We start from the raw sequence: 22,759 nt of genomic DNA, 5'->3' as shown, positions 1-22,759 counted from the left end.
AGTAATAACTTGTTAAGCAGGATGTGATCATTAGGAGTGAGCTGCCTCAGCACTCGCAAGCATGATTACATCCTACACACACAGTTCATCTCAATGGGAAAGCTGCAGGAAATGGCTCTGGTCATGTTTGATTAATCCTGGTTTCTTGGCTGTAGGGTACATATTTGCATCAGGTACATATGGAGTACAGTATGGAATACAATTATATGTTTTTGTACGGCATGTTTTTCAGCTTAGGTTGCACTCGTGAGTCATACTGTGGATTTTGGTCTGCTATACATGCAGAATATTTTGTTCCTCTGCTAAGAGTCACACCCGAGGCATCTTTACGTCTTTGCTGCCAAGTGCAATGGCACATGCACATGACCTGGTTAATTAGGGCTGAGTCTGACAAATACAGAACAGATACAAAATTAAAATTGGGACACTGGCTGCAACACAACTTAAATAACCCAGCATAGACCTATATCATTTCATTATTTCAAGTGTGTTGTGAGGCAATAGTCTTTCTTGTGTTCGCTATATTGGTAATAACTACAACATATTTGACTGTGTTGCTGTAACTGTGATGGCATTTCAAGCTGGATCTTTTGTGTGACAGCAGACAAAAAATATACCCATGCATGCAGATCAACATCAACATAACAACATGAGTGTACAAAACAGCCGCGGTGGTATGATTCTTCTCACGCACACTGCCAGCTATGACATATTTGGAAAAGCTGATATTGAGTGTCTTAATTTGCCTGAAAGGGTAGGATGTTGAAGTCACTTAAACAGTGTGCAGTCATCAGAGCAGCCAGTTAATTCTTCCTTTATCTCCAAGCCCCTTTATGAGGGCAGCACCAAATATTCAGGGCAATGCAGTGCTGATTGTGTGGCTTCATTAATTACTGGTCTCACAGAGAACATCTGTTTAATTATGATTCCAGCAGAGAAGCTTCTGGTGCACTGTGATACTGGAGCTGTAAAGCAGCCATTACTGTAAGCAAGTTTCTGTAAGTTTCTGTGGTTGAGCGAGGCCAAACAGTGTGTGAAACTCATACTGATCTCACTCAGCAGGACCTCGTCTGTTTTAATTTGATGGGATTTAAGATGGTGTCTAATACTTTCACAACGTGGCCACAGTGGAGATCTGACAAACTGCTCAATGGCAGATAAAGACATTTTTGCTGGGTATCAAAATACCCTATTATTTCTTCTTTTTCTTAACATTTGTAAACCCTATTTAGCAGTATTTAAAGAATTGATTAACAATTGATTCATAACGTATAGAGATTAGTACAGACATTAGATGTAAAATGTCTAATGCCTTATGCAATACTATAACTTTTCCTGTGAAGCCTCGGTAGCTGGTGTATAAACTGATAATAAATGACTGACAATACAATATAACACAGTTGTTATCAAATATTTGTTTACCATTCCAGATGAATATTAAGCATTTATTTTGCTATGATTATTAATTATATATATGTTTTATTTTAGCAATGAGGTATTTTTTCATACAGTTTGTGAACTAACCAAACTCCATCCACTGCAATCCATATATAAAAAGTGGTTATAGGGGTTAAAGTTACGTTTTTTTAAACAATTATTCTATGTTTGAAATATTTTGGGTTATTGTAATTCTCTATCCACATCACAGTACCACAAAACTGTGTTATATTAAAATTAGGATATGTTTTCTCTTCTTTTGCATACTGAAGCTAGTGCATTGTGTTATTCACAGGTACAGAAACCCACTGATACACAATCAGGCATTTATTACATCTTGTTTCTCTGTTTGAAGAAGTGAAACACATTTCCTTTTCCAGTGACACTATCATCATTATCTATGTTGTGAAATAGATTATGACTGAAATTTCAAAATATTGTTGATCCTACGAGCTGAATGATTTTATATTTGAGTGAGTTATTATATCATGGTTTGTTTTCAGTGGAAACATCTTATTTCCATACACCTGCCACCCAAGTTCTACATAAAACAGTCCTGCATCTGTTCCTGTATGTAATGACTTCTAAAGATAACTATGACCATGGAAAGCATTCAAGTACTAAGAAAGGTTATACTGTCGTTTTAGTGCATACCACTAAATCTATAATTAGAGAGTAAAAGAGCAGCAGATGATGGAAGATAATGAATTCCATTTCAACATATTTGACACACTTCCTCATTGCAGTTGTAAGCAGCCGTTTGAAATCTGTAAGCAAATTAAGTTTCCTGTGAATGAAGTGCAGCATTGATGGTAGCAGCCAGTGGGCAAAATGTATTTCAAGACCAGTTGTAGATACAGTACACCCTTTTTTTCTGAGGAAAAGAATTATGAATTTTCCTTTTTGAATCTGTCATTTATTTAAATATGGAAAAGAAAATCTAAATATAGCATAAATAAATACATTAAAAAGCAAAAATACAGAAAATGTAATTTGAATAGCTATGCAAATGTAATCCCATGTTGAAAAGAAGCTTTCACAGAGTGTATATTAGGCAGGACCACTGTAGTGTTAGAGAAAAACAAGTGAACAGTTTTATTAGTAGCTGGTAAGATAGCATCTTCACCATTTCCTCTTGGCTTCAGGGAACAGCCATTTCCATTTATCATTCTGCAGGAGGTAAAAAAAAGAGTTAATCAATAAATAAAATAGGATGCACAAACAACCTTTCAAGTGTTCAAATGAAAGCTTTTGACAACACTACTAACCTTTAACCCAAAGGATGGGTGTTTATGTTTGGGTCTGATGTCCTCCAGAGGCTCATAGGTGTTGCTGTTGGGTTCAGGTGTTGTGTCCTCGTGGCCAGGAATCAGCTCATAAGTGTTGTCACGAGGGAAGCGGCCAACAACGGCTTCATTGGGGACCTCAGCGTATCTGCTCCCAGAGGATGAAGTGTGTGGACTACCAGGCCTGCCAGCCAGGTGATAGACAGCATTGTCACTTATGTGTTCCAAGCTGTGGCTGCTGCTTGCTCTGCTGCTCGAGTCTGTCCTTTCTGGCAGCGGGGCAAAGCTAGTGGTTTGTCTGACGGGTTTGGGGGAAAGTCTCGGAGGAGTGTGGGGGGGTGCACTCAGCCTGTAGGACTGCTCTCCATCAGAGATGTTGTCCAGAAGCGGTAGAGACCTGCTCTTGCTGTCCAGCAGGCCGAGCTCAGAGTAAACAGACTCTGCTCCAGATGGAGGACTACACCTGCTCTGATCCTGGATTGTGGATCTCTCAGCTCTCCAAACATTATCTCCTGGGAGATAGTCTTGGCAGATGTGTTGAAATGTCGGGATCTCCCTGGGTGATTGCTTCATGAGCTGAGCATACAAAACCCCGTCCGGGTCATTCAGGGGCACAAGGTGCCTGCTTCTCCGAGGCAAAGGTGGTACTTCCTGTTTTAAAAAACAAGCCAGATTGTTAAAATCAGCTTGGAGGTACAGCAACAATTTATTTGTAATATATACAGCAGAATAATCTTCCTCTATATAAAGGACTATACTCGCCTCCAGGGTCCTGTTGCTCTTTGGTGGCCGTGCAGGCGGCTGCTCTGACTCCGAGTTAATCTGTGGTTTTCTCATGTTCTTCACAGCTCCGACAGTTGCCACATGCTTTTCTTTAGGGCTAACCTGGATGGTATCATACAGCTCTTTATCCAGTGCCTGCAAAAACAAAACACCAGTTAGACCTCCATTCTCGATCAACGTTACTTAAAGAAAATGATTCAGGGGTTTTGTCTCACCTCAAAACACGAAGATGTCAGGTACTCTCCAAATGGCTGAATGGGTCTTGCCTTGTAGTATTCTATGAGATCAGAGACTGAGTTCTGTCCCTCAGTGTCTCCACACACTACAAACTGCCCTGATTCACTTTGGTTAATCACAAAATGTCGACACCGATCCCTGCCTCTGCAACAGGAAATTAAAATGAATTAGATTAAAAAAAACACACAAAAAATGGGTTTCTTCTGCTGAAAAAACGATTTTAAATGGGAGTTTGATTAAAATCACTGAAATAAGATCTGTGGTTAAGACAAAAAAATTAAAAGAAAGTATCATGTTTCATTCTGAGCTCTTTAAAATACTCATTACATACTGTACTTTAAAATGTGTATAGCAGTATTAATTTGTGAAGATATACATGCAATAATACATGAATATTATAAGCAAGCATATAAATACTAATAAATGTGATGCATTGAATACAGAGGGAATGTTTGGCACAAAGTCAAAATTGCATTCAAAAACATTATTATAGAGCGGTTCATTTTGAAAAAGGTTCCTTTTGAAATAAGCTGACTAAAAAACACAATCAGAGGTTGTTCAGAGCAAACCAATACTCACTTATAAGACAGAATGTATCCGATGGCCTTATCACTGAGACGGATCAGGAAACAGCCCAGCTCCTTTTCTCTGAGTATTTCTTCAGCCTCCCTGTAGATAGACCACCAACAACTTTAAAACACAAACTGAAAAGTGTTTTACCAGAAGCCCAATACGGCTTGAGCTTACAGGAACAGTGAGGCTGATTTTGAGCGGAGTAAGGCGGATCACGTAATTCACCTTGGAAATTACATTGCATCAGAGGAAAATCCATTTGGTTTCAGGTCTTTTTCATAAACCTACCAATACACAGGTTCTGTAGGTGTTTACTGTATGTCTGCCAGAGGATAGGTCTTAAATGTCTGCTATGCTAAAATGTCACTGCACCTGATGTACACTCTGACTTAAGATAATACAGTGATAACCCATACACAATTATTTTCTTCACAAATAAAATCCACCTTCTATATAAAAAATGCAGCAGGTCATTCATTACAAATCTGTAATAGAGTTTTATAGTAGTTATGTATTAGTAAATTATAGTAGTTATTTATAATTCTACATAGAAAAATACATAAAAGCACTTCGGAGAATAGAATTTCTAATATTGAGCGTTAAAGTTCATTCTTAACCTGCAAAACAGTAGTGACAGTAACAACACTTGACTCATCATAGCCCACTTGAGATTTATTTTGACCATTTAATGAAATATTTCCTCAATGAATACTTACTTTCTTGTGATGAAGCCCAGGAACCACGTGGGGAAGAAGCCGTTGTGGACGATGAGTGGCACTTGAGTCTCTATGAACCACTTTGAAGCCAGTTCCCTGAGTCTTCCATCAGTCCCTTCAACATGAGAGTCAACTGCTGGTTCCCTTTGCTCCATCCTTGCCCGGTCCTTATCAAAGCCACACAGACAGCCGATGAAGACAACCAGCATTCATTTTGAAAACATAGACAGTGAGAGTGCATTTCAACCGACTAATTTGCTTATTTTCCAGGAGGCGTCAACCTAAAGCAGCTCAACACTCTCATTGTTGCAGGAAATAACATGTTCATTCATGTGTGTACTTAATCTTAACTTTTAACATATACTGTATATTATTTATTTGCTGTTAAGTAACAATATTTAATCATTTAATTTAACATATTCAAAACTATTGAAAATTCACGATGTCCAAAGTCCTTTCTCCCTCTATAACAAATAAGGCCTTTTACTCCACTAAGACTTCTGTTTACATTGACCTTCTCTGCTGTAATATCACACCGATGTTACGCAAACTTCTACTTTGCATGGAGATTATGTGATGAATGAGTTAGTCATTAAAGCAGGAGGGGACCAGTTCTGGTGAGTGCGGCGGGGATCTAGTAACAGTACTTACCTTGAAGCAAAACGTCAGACAGGTCCTGAGGCAGGGGGATTTTGTATGTCTCTGGTCCTTTGTCCTAGACCCTGAAAAGTGGCAGATCCTCTCAGATCTGGGTTTCTGTTGTCTGTACAGCACACAGCAATTTCTTTCAATCCCTAAAAAAAGATGGACAATTATGAATTTATTCTAAGCTGAAAATAAATGTCAAAAACTGTTATTATGTAAGCTCTTTTTTTTAGTTGAGATGGAGTACGTACCTTTCCTTGAGAGTGTGTGGTTTGAACCTGGTGTCATTTCAGCAAACGTTCAAATGCTTCTCTCAACTTCTGAACAGTCTGTAACCTCCAACCGAGGTTGTTCTGAGGGAGTATGACCCTTCAGTGCATGGGAGATATAGACAGATGACATTTACTATTACACATATTTTTCCGCTGGCTTGGAAAGCAGTGCTGCTCGGCAACGGCACAGCAGAGTTCATACAGCTCATTTGCATGACAGAGACGTCTGAACAAAGCTGGAGCTTCCTGAAGAGAAACGGAAAGTAAGCTGTGGTTTGTGTGCACATGAGTGCGTTGGTTTTTGCAAGGGGAGATGTTTTACCACAGACTGTTTGATTACTGTAGTAATGGGAGATAAGTTGCGTCAGCAGTGGATCTTCTGTGTTTCCTGACCTGGGTTTGCAATGAATTTGGATAATGGCTGAAAAGGCCTTACCAAATGCGTGAACAAATGGAAATGTTTGGGAAGATCTACAGATACTTTAAAGGGCATAAACAAAACCATAATAAGATGAGATATTTCCCAGTCTTGATTTTAAGGTTGTCATAAAACAAAAAAATATAGCTAACTCATTCCCCCCCATGGCCAAGACAGTTGTTGTGAATCATCTTTCTGTTGGTTTCTGCTCAGTGGTGAGCAATGAGAAATCCCTCTGGGGGAGAGACCATAATCAGAGAGAGTCTGTGTCATACTGAGCGGGGTTCCACTGAGATCTCAGCATTCCCCAATGATAACATTGCTCCTACCTTGAACTCAGAAAACACACTGCTACTTTTCCCTATAAGCAGCTGAGCAAACCTGTCTCTGAAAGTTTGATCAGTGTGATTCTGAATGTCTACAAAGTGTGCTTTTTCTCCAATTTTCATATAATAGAAATGAAAAGCCTATTATCGATCGACCCAGCCACTGTTTACACAATAATTGTACTGTTATGTTCCATGTATGACTAAGTAGTGCTACATGACCATGCCCTAGTATTTCAACATCATCTCAACAGTACTATCTGTCAGTTTCAAACTTCTTTGTGAGTCATTATGTGCTCCTCTGGGGGTGTTGAGTGGTTTAGGGTCAAATGTTATCACTGTTTCCGTGTTCGCAAAGATCCAATGTTACAGGCACAGTACAGTATCATCATAGTACCATTATCAATGTGTGAACAACATCAAAAATATTTGATCTACTGCAGCTGTGAGGCAAACAGATAAACAGAAAAGGAGGCAGAGTTATCAGACAGGTACCAGACAAAAGGCTCCTAAGATCAATCTTCAGTCTTCTGGCGACATACCTACTGTATGAGGGGGATGTGGGTCTTTTAAATGTCACAAGTCAGTTGAGGTTTGTAAAATGTCATTCCACCAAAACTTCAGCACATCACCTTTAAATGTGAGGGTTGAACAAGCATCCTGACAAACAACCTAAGCAAGCCAAAGTTCAATCTGACCAACAAAATAAAAACACAAGTTGCACAGCTCGATTGTTGTTGGCTTTCACTGTTGTTTCAATGGGGAAAATAATTGGCGTATATCCAAGCATGAGTCGAGTCAGACATGTCTAGGAAGCACATACATCATGTCTTAGCATGTTCACCTCTACAACCATCAATCAACCTGAAGCACGCTGAACAGCTTTGGGCAGCTCCAGAATGAACTCTGAGCCCAGTAGGAAATATTCCAACAGGCTAATGTGTGTTCTGTTCTAGACCTCCGTCTTACTGTATGAGTCACACTGTGAATAACATAGTTAAGTGAATGTCAACATCACAGATTATACGTTGGTGATAAAACTACTGTGAACTAGATTGATTTATTGATCAATATACTGTAACTAATTTCATTTTACTTACTGTAATAAAATGTTGTAGGTGCTGTTCTTGTATTTCAGTGCATCCCTTTTTAATTTACTTGATAATTTGGATGGAAATGTTTTTTTATGGTTTTTGTTTTCGCCTTTATTGATAGTATAGGTAAATACAGGTAACATGGGGAGAGAAAGAAGGCAATGGTATGCAAAAAAGGTCTCAAGCCAAAATCTAACCAGGAAATTGATCAATGGTTGTCAAGTTACTTTGCTTATTAGCTATTAATTTGGTTTGTATTGTGGTCACATGGTGCACATTTATAATATTGTTGTTTTTCATCAAATTATCACACTAAGTAATAGACAATGAGAAACCTTGGGTCAACTTGCATTATGCCAGCGAAGAAATACCGCTTGGCAGTGCATTTAATCAAGTACTACTCTTAGGTACAATTTTGAAGTACTTAACTTGAATTATTTCACTACATACTTCGATTCCACTCTATTATAGAGACAAATGTACATTTTACTGCTATAGTTACAGTACTAGTTACTGCTATAGTTACAGTACTAGTTACGTATCACTATTTACATACAAAACATACGATGACTTTATTAAATATGACACGTTCTTAAAAATTAAACCACCCCAAAAGTATTTGGAGCATTTAAAAACAATATTAAAGTAAAATATATATATTAACACATCAATAACAATAGAATATTAAAATAATATAACACTGACATGACCCATTCTGCCTAACATGTACTTTTACTACAGATACTGTAGTTTAGTATTTTTACATATCATTTTGAAAAGAAGACATTTATTTTTAGTTGAGTACTCTACTGAAGCTAACATACAGGCATATGTGTAACAGGGGCCCCAACAGCAACGTTCTACCCTCGGGTTCATCCAGCCATGTTCACTTGACAATTTTAGGTATTTGTATTTTATATTTCCAATTTTGAGGAATTTCAATATTTTATAATGACCAGATATGGCGAATATGTCTGTAAATCAACAACAAAACAGGAGTTATTCTTTTTCTGTTTACCATTTGTAGCTGCTGGAGTATCTCGGGTTGCACATCTGGTTTAACACCACCACCCAGCGGTGCTGCCGCCTCATACACTTTGCACACGCACACGCGTCACCTTTGAAATAAACTACATCTCCCATGCTACCCTCTCAAAAAAAGGCAGGCAGTCATGCGGATGGAAACAGTAGTGGGCATCCGCTGCGCTGCACGAAGGAGATACTTCGAGGAAAGATGCACGAAGAGGAGGATGGCAGCGGAGCAAGCCCCTGCACGGTCTCGCGGATTGTGGCCACCAGGTCCGTGGATGTGGCCGAGGTCGAGGGAGCGAAGGAGCAGGCCTCCAAGCTGTGCGGGTACTTGAACAAACTGTCCGGCAAGGGGCCTCTGAGAGGGTACAAGCCGAGGTGGTTCGTGTACGATCCGAGGAAATGTTACTTGTATTACTTCAAGACTCCTCAAGATGCCTTGCCGCTCGGGCACATCGAAATAGGCGATGCGTGCTTCAGCTACGACGTGGAGGGGGAAGAGGGTCAGTTTGAGATCCGCACGACCGGGAAGGAGTTTCTCGTGAAGGTATAAACTTTTCTGCATGTGTTTCACTGCTTTGCTGTCATTTGTCACTTCCTTTCTTCAGTGTGGAAAACGCAGACACACCCATTCTGACTTGTTTTATTCTCAGCTCTGATTTTAGTCGGACGTGCAAAGACTTCTGCTGACACGGTCGTGATTTGACAACTTTTAAGAAAAGCTGGCTTTAAAAAAAAGAAAAAAAAAAAAGAAGAAGAAAAATCGGGCTACACGTGTTTACCAGACAAGAGCTTTGTCAGCACGAGTCAGCTGAATGCCCCACACACACTGTCAGTCCACTGTTTACATGTAGAGATAATTTTAGGCTCAGTCTTACATGAGCTCATCTGCCCTCATGACACCCCTGCTTTGCGATCAATCATCTCACGTGATCTTCTCTGCTGTCACATGACTGTGACTGGTTTCAGTGCCAACAGACAGGTGTCTCTGGTCTCACTCAGCCTGGCTGCCCACTCAAGTCTGGAGCATTTTCAGCAGATGGTACGAATGGTTAATACCAAACAGCTTGCATGGCCCGAGGCTGGAACTGAGACTGAAACCGGCGTCTGTGCTCGTTCACATGACCGATTCCTAAATGACCTGCTATCTAAAGCGCTCTGGGGCTGCTTCATATGCTTTAGTTATTTCCACAGCTGTTATTATTTTCCTAGCCAAGGTGTCATTCCGTTTATATTGATGTTTGAGTTGCCTTTTAACCTTAGATCTCCAATATGTATTTGACTTTAATTGTGTTACCTTTGCGTGAACTTGTGTGTGTGTGTGTGTGTGTGTGTGTGTCTGTCTCTAGGCTCCCAGCAGACAGGTGATGCATTACTGGCTCCAGCAGTTACAGCAGAAACGTTGGGAGTACAGCAACACACGAGGCTCTGGTCAGAGAGACAGCTGGAGCTCCCCGACCCTGGCCTACCCTCCCACGGGCCTCGTAGGGAAAGATAATGGTAGGCAGGTACACACACACACACACACACACACACACACACACACACACACACATACACATATACATATACGGTGTGCATGGACACCCGTTTCCACTGCTCAGTCTCTTCACATCCCGGCACCAGCTGAAAGTAAACACCTGTATCTGATGGATTAATATTTACACAAGTTGCCAGGTTCCCGAGTTCATACAGAACGAGCACGAAGGAGTGGGTTTGTCAAGCATTGATTAAATGAGGAATTAACAAACGGGAAAAGAGTTCACATCAACTTTATCTCAGTGTTTTATTTGAGTGCATTTAAAGAAAAAAAACTTGCTGTTTTCAAGTTTCCCCTCAAGTATCTGCCACTGTAACATGTCTAAAGGAACACATGCAGCTCAACAACATTTACAATATAAACGAGGATACATTTATACAGTATAATATATTATTAAGCATACAGTGTTATGGCGATCCAAGCAAGCAAGTGTGTGTGTGTGTGTGTGTGTGTGTGTGTGTGTGTGTGTGTGTGTGTGTGTGTGTGTGTGTGTGTGTGTGTGTGTGTGTGTGTGTACCAAAGTTTAGTTTTATCCCATAAAGAGGCTGTAAACAGTTCACTGAGTATTTGCTATTGTTTGGTTACGATTCCTTTTGTAGACTATTCACATTGTAGGTGTGACCCTTGGCCCTCATGAAGTCAGACAGGTTAGTCACAACGTATGACTGAAAGAAAAGTTCAGTACACATTTTATATAGAAGTTTGTTGTTGCAGTTGATCCATTTTTGGCTTATTATTCTTATTGGCTGTTCTTTCTGAACCCATTTTGTAACATAATTTTTTGGGGCAAACCTATATTTATATGACCCATCATAATTCTTAAATGCAGCTATTCACAGCAAATGTTTCTTTTATTTTTTCAAACAGCCCTGGTTATCTTGAAAAATAAAATGTTCTAATACATCCATGTTTGAAGCTAGTCAGAGACTTTGCGATTAAGATAAACACAAAAACTAAGTTTTTGACGTGGAACTAAAAGGGTTAGTATTATGATCTCAGACAAGATTTTGTCTTTGAGAGTTCAGTGATTATTCTATAGAAACATAGTTTTAGTTTTTCTGGTCTTCAAGGTTGCTTTCGGTTAAGTAACACTAATTCTTCAACTTGTTCTTGATATTCTAGCTGAGTGACATTAACTGTGAACGCCTCTTCCTTTTCCTGTCATAACATTCACATCACTAATATTTAGCTTTTTAAAAAGATGTCCTTTTTGTACATCTGTTTTAAAAGAGCACAACTACCCATGTTATCACTGTTTATAATAAATACAGGTAGTCCAACATATTGTAATACTTGATTTTGTCAACATTGCTCAGCCCCATGTAAATATATAGAATACAACTGTGCTTAAAAGTAATCAGATGTTTTATTTTTTTTTTCCACGCAATGTGTTGTTTTTGTCTGAGAAGTCTTTGACCTTTTGTCAGCAAACTGTGATGAAATGTGAAGGAGCAGGAAATGCATGTGAAATCATTAATGTCTCTTTAACTGGAATTCTCCCTCTAGCTGCGTAGGGGACATTCAATGTTTCATGTCCTTTTTGCATGGCTAGTGAAAGAGATTAACATGCCAAAGCTTCTCTTCACAGTATAACCAAGATGCAAGATTACATGGTAGTAATTACTGAGTTTAAAAGTTTAGATACAACAAACCCAAACAAACCATGCTGTGAAACTTATTTGCCGTATTAATTAAAGCTGGCACAGTTTTGGGTTTAGGCGCAGAGAAGATGACAGGGATTGTTTTTCTTTATCAAAGATTGTATCAGAGCAGAAGGAGTCTGATCATAGTCATACTTAGATTGCAGTGTAACAACTATGTGGTTACAACTGGCTTTCCTCTTGGGTGTGACAGCATAACGTGGAGCTGTTTGACCTTTTACAGAATGTTCCCACACTTTCCAAGGAAATTCCATACAAAGAGGAAACTTTATATTTACCCCTCTTTGCTCAAAATGGCTACATACTGTATTATTTGGCTGCTCTTGAACCCACTCTGCTGTAAATATCATTCTGGGTGACTCAAGATATGCTTTACTTTACTCGCGAAAGCACTAAGGCCCACGATAATCTAATTACCCAAAGAAATAATTGAAATATAGCTGCAGTCCTGCCAAATAGCAGTAATGAGTAATGCCATGTTATTATGTAGCTGATCTAATTGACTCTAATATATGTTTTATTTCAGATGCACCTGTCTTTGATAAGCTAAGTGACAGCATGGAGAAGGTCCGCAGCGACTTCGCCATGGAGACGGATACCGATGGCGGGGGACTGGTGGGTATCCAGTCAGCCAGAGGGCCTTCTGCTGCGTCCACGAACCCCCTCAACTTCTCCCTCAAAAACTTCGGTACAGAACTCAGGTAAGGCTGGACAAATGCTTTCTGCAGGCTAGATGATATTGTACCCACAGTTTTTTATTTCCTGCCAAACCGGCACAACTAGTTTGTCTGCTGTATGCCCCAATAGAGCTGTATTGAGCAAAAGAAGAGACCTCTTCAGTTCTTGAGGTTGGCTCAATGAGAGGAAATGGTTTGATCCATAGTTTACTGGTTGCTCTAGTATGCAGCCATCAACAGTTCCCCTTTAGGGCCAAACAACACATCTATTCAAATGATGCAACACACTGAAATGCTAAAAATGTGAAATGTTTGGGAATTTGTGATGGAAAGAGAGGTGAGCAGGAATCTTGGAGCATTTGAGCTGCTTAAAGCATGTGTCCTCACCAGTTTGTTTTGCCTTTTTAAGACGTAGCTTCTCATATTTTGAAATGCATAGAGTTTTATAAGAGTTTCTGCAGTTGTTACTCATGAGTTCAGCAGAAATGTGATGTTGAGAAATGTTTCAGGTCTCAGCTATGCTCATAAAGCGAGAGTGAGTCCGTTGTGGGGCTGCTGTTGACAAATGCATTGATACAAATTGAAGTGTTTTTTCCATCAAATGGACGTGAGGCTAATGACGAAAACACGTGGCTGAAACACGTCGGGTGTATACGTGGTGTGAGGAAGGCAAGAACTGCATTCAGCTGCACACAAATAGTCATGTGGTTGCAGTGATCTCACATTTAGAAGTGTGAACAACACAAGTCTGTATGGCTCTCATATGATGGACATGACCGCTGTTCATTTTATATTCAAGAATGCCTTCCATTTATGTTATCTTTTATTTTAATTTATATAGTCACTTTATTTGTAAGTTATGCTCTCCCATTAAGTGTAACCTGGACACATCAATCTGTTTTGTGTGAGTTCTGTTAGCCGCTGTGTGTAAACTATAAAGACCTCAACAAAGGCTCATGTTACCATTAACAAAGTAGCGAGGCATCAGGCTTCCCTGCAGTTTGCCCTTGATCCCTGACGATTGGAAAAGCATTCACACTGAAGCTCCATGGTTTTACTCCTACTCTCATCTGTTTTCTGTTTTGTCAGGAACTCCATGTCTTATCTGCGGCCGGGCAGAGGAGGGGAGAGCAGACGCAGTGTGTTTTATACCAACAGCAACAGCAGCGCAGAGGAGTGGGAGCTGGTGGATGCTCCAACCAAGGACTTCCCTGAGCAGAAACATCATCCAGACACACACAGACGTACGTAATACTCATAGTCATTACATTCTCCTGAGAAGAATTGTCTGTTATTGCGCCACTCATATGCTCAATACTATGACAAATGGACTAACGATGGACGGCTCCATCCTCCTGATTCACTTTTATTACTTCTTTATCTCTCCTCTCTCAGATTCCTTTGGGTCGGCGTTTACTTTCGACTTTGTGCGCAACTCATCGCGGCCTAAGAAGCCTTTGCTTCGAGACATGATGGGCTCAGGGAGGTTTGGGCGCAACGTTGAGACGCGCAGTGCGGAGAGCTCTCCAGTGGAGTGTAACGGCAGCAAACCTTTGGAGATGCAGCTTCGCCTCCAGAGCCAACAGGAAGAACTGAGCCGCATGCACCACGAGCAGGCCAAACTCAGAGAAGAGCTGGCCAGTCAGAAGGTACCGTTCTCTCACGCTCATTATTTCACCCAATTTAATTGCATTTAAAGAAAGAATGTCATTCACGTATATATGGATGACATGAAAACATGACATTCAGGGGTAGAGTTGTCTCCAGAAAGAGTATGGGGAAGTGGTTACAATTATTTAGAAATTGTACAAAATGTTGTCATCACCTGGTTCCTGAAAACTCTCTTGTCCATTCACTCTGTTGTTCATCTTAGCAATGGTGTTTCCTTTTAATAGTAATTGTGATATCTCAAAGAGTTGATGGGTTTCACATGAACCATTAAATCTCCAGGATTAAATCTCCCACATTAGGGGTAATACCATGCTGCTTTTACTTTCATCTTTGAATTCGGCCCAAGGCTTTGGTTGTGGTGTCTGACTTAGCGGTTTGGTGTAATCCTGATGCTCCCACTAATACAGGAAGACAGCAAATGATTAGTCATGCTTAAGCGAGAAACGAGGAAACAGCAGTTCTCCTAACAACAATCGCAGCTGCGACGTTCCTTCCCATTACTCTGTTCTGTTCTTGTTTTAGTGTTTTGAGACCAGCCGGTTGATCACAATAGCTGCAACGCTCGCCAGATGAATATATAATGTATGTGTGTACGCTTCCCCTGTAAAGTGGTTTACTGCCAGTTCAAACGTTAACAAGAATTAACCCAGTAACAGAGTATCTGACTCAACTGGCTGGAACTGCATAAGTGTTGTTGGAAATATTCAGTCACAGCTGACATTGTTCTGCTCAATGGGACGGACCAAAGGTGGCATTTTATTGTTACTACTGTTGATTTATGGCCTCCAGGTAATGCTTGGCCTCGACTGAATTTTGCAACGTTGCAAAGTCCCCACGTACTCTCGCTTGTTTATGGTGCTCATGGTGTTTAAACACAATAAAGAAACGATGTCGGCTGTGCAAAAATTTAGTCTTCACACCTCTCTGTGGATGGTTTGTTCACAAAATAGTTTCCAATGAAAACTGTAAGTTTTGCATCAGTGTGACCACTTACATAAGGGCAAATGTGGGAGACTATTCAATTTATTTTTGTATAGCCCAAAATCACAAATCACAAATTTGCCTCAGAGGGCTTTGTTATTTGCACATTAGTCACAGTATTTACTTAATGATATAGATGGTAATCTTGTGTTACTGAATTAAATGCTCTGTCATTACATGAAATAAGTTATCTTGACATTGTGATGCTGTGTTACATGTTGCTGCTTACGGCAGTAAACAGTGTGAAACAGCAGGTTTTCTCACCGGATGCATCCTCATGCAATTTAGCTCGTTCATAACACCCTAAACATCAACCATAGAATGGCTTTGTGGTGTGAAATGGTATATAAGTATAATGTGATTATTTCCTTAAAGTTTTCTCATTGTTTGTGATGTTTGGTGGTCTTCGTTTTAGCTGAACGATCAGAGGTGTTTGTGAGAAGGGAGAAAATAATAGAATTGTTTTACATTTTTTTTCCCTTTTTTTGTTTTTTACATTAAATAAACTAATTTATTGTTGTTGTTGTTGTTAGTTGTAGAAAAAAAAATCATGTTATATGATATAATATACATGTTGGTGTAAAAACTGATGAAATGTAATTCAAATTCAGACCTTAAATATGGCCCTTAAATAAGTAAAATCTCAGCATACAGAATATGCATCTGTCCTTAAAGAGAGCATTTCTTAGATTTTTTTTTTATTACATGTTTGTGAATTTGCCCCACAAAGACAAACAGTGAACATTGAATTCAACATATTGATTTTTACTGTGAACCAGGCGACCACGTTTTAAGGCATAATCCTAGAAAACAAAACAAAAATCCTCTTTACTCAATCAGGAGTTGGTGAGACTTTTACAGCAGACTCTGAGAACCTCCCAGTGCGATAGGCAGCCAGTGCACCGTCCAACCCCGGCTCCAGATTCATCCGCAGCTTCAGACCAGACTCAAGGTTCGGCAGTGACCCAGCATGAGACCGGCCAGTTGGAGGCTCTGCTTCAGGAAAGAGATGGACAGATCCTGGACTTGTGTGGCCACATGGAGCGCCTCGCCTTGGAGAAGGAGAGTCTGCAACAAGAGCTGAAGGGCCTGAAGATAAAGGTGGGGGAGATAAACGACCAGCTGGGGATGCTGATGGAGACCATCCAGGCCAAGGATGAAGTCATCATCAAGCTGTCACAGGAGAGTTCAGAGCAGAGCGGCACTCCAAACGACGGCTCACCGTCCCCCAACAAAGATCAGGAGGAGATGGACATCCTGAAGGTACAGAGGGAAACACGATATATAGTTGATAGAAATTATACAGATTTTGAGGACTTTGAGTGTATAAATGCATAGAGAACAGATTATTATTTCTTTAGCTTCTTGTCGTCTGATTAACTGTGCATGTGTTTCTTCAATTTCAGGACAGTCTTCAAGGCTACAAATCCCAGAACAAGTTCCTGAACAAAGAGATCCTGGAGCTGACAGTGTTACGCAGAAACGCTGAGAGTAGAGAAAAGACTTTAGAAGCAAAGGTACTATCCTGTGTTGGTCGGTTAATGTTGCATTATTCTGATAATAGAAACAGGAAGTCTGAGTAGCTTGTAGGGGAAGTCCAGTATTGACCTTAGCTGGTGCCCCCTAAACCTAAAAATGCCAAGTATGAACAATGAATAACAAACTATAATCTTGCTGCTGTCGGTTATTAGAGCAAAAACACTGATTAAATTTCTCTGTTGTCTTTGCTGCAGTATTTGGCCCTGGAGGCAAAGCTTTGTCAGGTGGAGAGTAAGTTTTTGGTGCTGCTTCAAGAAGTGAAGACCCCCGTATGTTCGTCTTCAGAGCAGAGCCCAGCCCGAGAAGTCATCTCCCGATTATTAGAGGATGCGCTGCAGGCAGAGAGCTCCGACCAGCAAGAGCACCCCATCTTTAAACCAAATATTGTCAGGTACAGACTATGCCAAAAAGCCTTCATTGAATTCTGCTTTTATGTTTTGTTCATATTGAAAGTTACGTTATATTTCTAACTAATTTATTTAAGTTTTGTTGTTGTTGTTGTTGTAAAGCAAATGAAAACTATTTTCCAGCACTTTAACATTTATACATGTTTTGCGAAGATAAACAGCTAAATGTAGATGACATCACAATGTAGTCTCAGTATAATTTGAACAAAATCTAACAACAAATCACAGACAAATCCATTGCAGGAGAGAAATAATCGCTCGTGTTGCCTCAGTAGCCTTAATAGGCCCAAATGTAATGCAGTCCTCATATCTGTTTTAATTTTTCTTGACTGGAAATACTAGCTCTGCTAATTCGTACTTTGTTCGCTATTGATGTTGCTCTGACTTCTTTGCAAGCTCAGGCATGTCCTTTGAGGCTCGTTAAAATGTATTGTTAGAAATTCAGGCAATCCCTGAGTGATGTAGGAGATTAACCAAATGTGGGTCCCGCTAAAAGTGTTGTTGAACATCATTTTTCTGCATTTTCTCTCTTCCTTGATTTTGATATCAGTGAGTATGACACATTTGGCTTCAAGACTGTCCCCGAGGAGGAGGAAGAGGAGGAGAGGCTGGTTGCGAAGGTGAGAGCTCTGGAGCTGAAGTCTCTATCCATGACGGATCAGGAGGTGTCCATCGGGGTGAAGTGGGAGAACTATCTGGCCAGCACTATGAACAGAGACCTGGTGCGCTCCCCTGAGCTCAAGGCCCTGTTTCGCTACGGCGTGCCCCATGAGCACCGGTCCCAGGTGTGGCGCTGGTGTGTCTCCTTCCACGTCAAGAAGTTTCGCGACAACTTGCCGCCTGACTACTATGAGACCTTACTAAATGTTGCAAGGGACAAGCCCAACCCGGCCTCAAAGCAGATCGAGCTGGATTTGATGCGTACTTTGCCCAACAACAAGCACTATTCCTCACCAAGTGCAGGCGGCATCCAGAAACTCAGGAATGTCCTGATGGCTTTCTCCTGGAGGAATCCAGATATCGGCTACTGTCAGGGGCTAAACAGGTACAGGAGGGGTTCTGGTTTTTCTCCTTCTATCCTTCTGTCCGTCTATGCCTTGTAACTATTCCTTTTTATTGCATTTTATTTCTTCAGGTTGGCAGCTATCGCCTTGCTCTATCTGGACCAAGAGGACGCCTTCTGGAGCCTTATAGCCATTGTGGAGGTCTTCATGCCAAGAGACTATTACACCAAGACTCTGCTGGGCTCACAGGTGAATAAGGTTATATTCTAGCATTGGAGGACAAAGGGAAAAGTTGCAGCTTCCTGACTAGAGTTTACACGTTTCTCTGGTGTCAGGGATGTCATATTCATGTGACTGTGCGGCTCATTATCATACAAAGGATGTAGCACAGTAATCAGCACTGTTTGCTTTCTTTCTCTCTGCTGGATCTGACCCCATGCGTTCTTCTGCTGTGCTTTATTGTCAGCAATAAAGGACGTAAGTGTGTGTTGTCTTTTTGCAGGTTGACCAGCGTGTGTTCAAGGACCTGATGAGTGAGAAGCTCCCTCGTCTTCATGCCCACTTTGAGCAGTACAAGGTGGACTTCTCCCTCATCACTTTCAACTGGTTCCTGGTGGTGTTTGTGGACAGTGTGGTGAGCGACATCCTCTTCAAGATGTGGGACTCCTTTCTATATGAAGGTCCTAAGGTGAGAACCAGAAGAGAAAGTAAAACATCAGATCAGATTTCTGTCTTGACATGAGATAAGGAGAAATGTGTTGTCTTTCATTTTGCCTTCATCTACAGATGGTATGTTGGATTAGTTTTTTGTTTACGTATACAAGAGTTTACCCAGTTTATTTGTTCTACTTTATCCAATCAACATTTGTGTTTGGATTTTTCCAGACCTCTTATACCCTGCCAACGGCCATGGGTATACAAAGTTAAAGCCCCACTATTTATGTTTTACTAATAATGCATCAAATTCCTATTTTTAATGGGGAAAAATCCCTATATAACATTATCACCCACCTCTGCGTTTCTTCTTCATGTCTACAAGAAGTGAGGTTTGTGATGTAAGTGTATTTATGTATGTATGTGTGTGAAAGCATGCGTATAGAATGCTATTCTTAACATGTACTCAATGTTACCAACAGCTGCTCTTGAGTATCCAAATAAACAACATCAACTTTTAACCGAAAATATATCAGCACTATGTGTTTTTCAGCATGTAGTAGAAAAATATAAATGAATCCAGCATTAAAGCTGCAATAACAGATTTTTGCCCACTTAGGGGCAGCGGAGACGAGCTGTGGACACCAAACTGACGATCTGTATTATCGATCAGCTTTTAAAAGTATCATTGTGAACTTGTTTGTAATTTACATATCCAGCAGACACCTAGCATTAGAATTAATTTGGAGTCGTGTTTGTGATGAAGTCCAATATTCACTTTAATTTTTGATGTTCACCATCACCTGAGACAAACATCTAGCTTTGTAGCTTCTAAGTTCTCCGTATATGTTCACCAGCTAGTCACGTAAACGTTGTCTGTCTGCCGTTATATTTAGAGTTAGAGTTTTTGGAACGTTTTCATGAGAAATAGCTGCCTGCTGTAGCTGAAAACGACACAGTCAGAGTTGTGAAAGCCATAAATCTCTGTGGAGCTGAGTGGAACTGCAGAGTTGGGTGATAATTCCCTGTGGGTTCATCACCATGAGTACAAACAGTTAGTCATGTGATCCATTGTGGATATGAAACTATTGACTATAGACACTTTATTAATATAGACCCTGTAGTCTGTGGTGGGAATCATAGTGTTTCAGCTGTTCACTTCTTAAATAGCTTTTGCCTCATAGCAAGACAGTAAAGACTGTACTGTCCTGCATGTTCAGACATTCCTCTTAAAGAGATAAATACGGTCACGCATGAAAAGTTGTGAGGTGGATATCACAGCTTTGTTTATTTTTTTCCACAGATCATATTTCGCTTTGCCCTCGCTCTCTTCAAGTACAAAGAGGAAGAGTTTTTGAAGCTGCAGGACTCCACAGCCATCTTTAAATATCTTAGATACTTTACACGCACCATCCTGGATTCAAGGTATAGCAACTGGAATTTGTTTTCATATTTCTGGGGACATTGTGTCTGCAGTAATAAGGAGCAAGATAATTAACCTTGGAATAGCTTATCATATCTTCTTGCTGCATGGACAAAACACTGGTTGCCCACGGTCTGTGAGTTTTGCATTAAAAATACAGAATAGTCATAATAGTTGTTCAAAAATTTCTCTGGGAGATATTGTTAAGAAATACACATAATAACCTACAACAAATATATAAAACTGGGACAACAGGATGTCAAATCTGCACAGCACAGAGCATGCAGAACAATAATCATCCATCCCATACTGACAAGACTGTCTTTTTTCCAGGAAGCTGATGAACATCGCCTTCGGGGACATGAACCCTTTCCCCATGCGACAAATTCAGAACCGCCGCTCCTTCCATCTGGAGAAAGTCCGTCTTGAGCTGACCGAGCTGGAGGCGATCAGACAGACCTTCCTCAGGGAGAGAGAGACGAGTCAGGACAGACGGAGCTTCGTCAGCGACGATGAGGAGGATAACTGACATTAAGGTTGTCGCTGAAGTATGATGACAAAAAGATCATCTTTATACGCCGGTCATGTGTTCCAGTTGTAAAGGGATTTTTTTGAAAAGATAGTTGGATTTGGTATCAGAGCCGGACCAATCAACTTTCTATACATTTTTCGTCGAAAGAACAAAACTTTACAGGCCAAATGGGCTTTCCATCAGTATTCCTGCCATTTAAATGCTTTATATGTTGTATGCTTGTGTGTATATGCCGTATGCACAGCTCTTCAACTTTCAATGCCAAGCTACACTCTTGCAGTCCCAATCAGTATTTTATAAACATGGCTGTGATCTTTTAATAGTTAGCGATTTTATGTCTGTTGAAGGAATGATTGTTTTTTTTTTACTCTTGTTTTAATTTTTGCTTTCTCTGCCCCCAGTCCCTTTCATATGTCTTAAAGTTGTTTACCTAAATCTTTTGCTGAAATTCCAATTTTGCTGAAACTTAAAATTTGAATCTTTGAGCCTTCTGATCACCAAGTTGTTCCAAAATTGTACATATCATTCCAGCCCCTAAAGGTTACACAAAGATTTCCTATCAAACCAAGGATCAGAAACGTAATCTTCCCACTTATTATCACTCGCATTAACAGCACGTGGAACATTTTGGGAAAAACTGTGTTTGAATTTTGCAAGATATGCAGTATATGCATAATGCTGGAATTACCTTTCAGATGTATTTGCATTCATTGTCCTCAGTGTGGCAGTATAACATTTGTCTGCCCAGTGTTTACACTAGTTCACATGTACCCTCAACACAGAATGATTTAGAGTTTGATGTACTGTACAAAATGGCTTTGAAGTCACTCTGTCAACATGATTGAAAATAGAAATATGGTTTTTAATCTGAGGGAAGTGTTTCAGGAGTGTGGCAACATTTTTCCATCTTCCACATCTAGGTACTTACAGAAGACAGTTTACTCTTTAGCACTGTGACCATATTCTCTATTACACTTGTTTTACAATTTTTGCTGTTAAACAGACAAAAACTAACAAAACCACGTTTATATTTGGTTTAACAACAGTGTACAACTGTTGTTTGAATGGTAATCTACAAGAGAGGAAGCAGGTTTTCTCTCTTTGCCCCTTCTCTTGTGTGCTGATATATTGTTTACAGTTTGTAATAACTTTTAATTTCCTTTATTTTTATGTTACTTGACTCTACTTGCTGTTGACAGATGTTTTTTGCTGTTAGTTACATAATTGACTACCTTTATTGTACTGTCAGCCTAAGCACCACGCCTAACTTTTTTGACGGACCACCTGAACTTGTGAACAAATGACAGAATTGTGGTTGTTTTAATGATGGAAATGTGAATGGAAAAAAAAACTTGTAGAAGAAGAGATTCAATTTGTTTGTCTTCATGAGAGCAGGTCTTTCATGAGACTCAACTTAGATCAGTTTAAGATGGAAAGATGTCTGGGGTCCAGTCATTTTGTCAAAGGGCTCATACAGTAGGTTTGCTCATATTTTTAATACATATCTGTTCTAAGCATGGTTTGCATGCTTTTCTTTGTTTTCTGTCGGTTTCATATTGATGATATAAGCTATGTTTAATGTTATCACCTATTCTTTCATTTCTTTCTCTCTTTTGCTTTTCCCAGCAATGTATTGCACACGTGTAAGGACAAGATGACTTCAGAATATTATAGGGCACTTCACTTTTTTGTATGTAAATCTCTATGGTATCTTGTTCATTGTTAATCTGTATCATTTAATGAAAAGCTTTTATGTTACAGAATTAAATACGCCATTGTATGTTTTTTTGTTAAACCAGTTAAAAGACAAATTCAATAAACAGCAGCTGACTGACTGTGATCTGACTCATCTGG

General features: G+C 40.0%; 2 protein-coding genes across 2 annotated transcripts; one reads left to right on the top strand and one right to left on the bottom strand.

Moving 5' to 3' along the window:
- Positions 1–2,356: 2,356 nt before the first annotated feature.
- On the bottom strand, positions 2,357–6,122 carry LOC137881490 (SH2 domain-containing protein 7-like). Its single transcript, XM_068723457.1, is given in 8 exon segments — positions 2,357–2,607; positions 2,706–3,374; positions 3,486–3,641; positions 3,722–3,887; positions 4,323–4,412; positions 5,033–5,199; positions 5,684–5,826; positions 5,929–6,122. Coding segments are annotated over 8 exon segments (1,590 nt in total). The 5' UTR covers positions 6,080–6,122; the 3' UTR covers positions 2,357–2,559.
- Positions 6,123–8,950: 2,828 nt separating this feature from the next.
- tbc1d2b (TBC1 domain family, member 2B) lies at positions 8,951–22,745 on the top strand. Its single transcript, XM_068723210.1, is given in 14 exon segments — positions 8,951–9,014; positions 9,017–9,363; positions 10,166–10,316; positions 12,544–12,718; positions 13,784–13,938; positions 14,090–14,343; positions 16,187–16,609; positions 16,753–16,863; positions 17,080–17,276; positions 17,843–18,337; positions 18,428–18,545; positions 18,799–18,984; positions 20,254–20,375; positions 20,707–22,745. Coding segments are annotated over 14 exon segments (2,985 nt in total). The 5' UTR covers positions 8,951–8,959; the 3' UTR covers positions 20,903–22,745.
- Positions 22,746–22,759: the final 14 nt, after the last annotated feature.

The sequence above is a fragment of the Cebidichthys violaceus genome, unplaced genomic scaffold, assembly GCF_023349555.1.
Source record: "Cebidichthys violaceus isolate CVI_PGR_0920_01 unplaced genomic scaffold, fCebVio1.0.p SCAF_3, whole genome shotgun sequence".
NCBI lineage: Eukaryota > Metazoa > Chordata > Actinopteri > Perciformes > Stichaeidae > Cebidichthys > Cebidichthys violaceus.
Note: the sequence above shows the minus strand (reverse complement) of the source record. Positions and strands in the feature narration are given on the sequence as shown.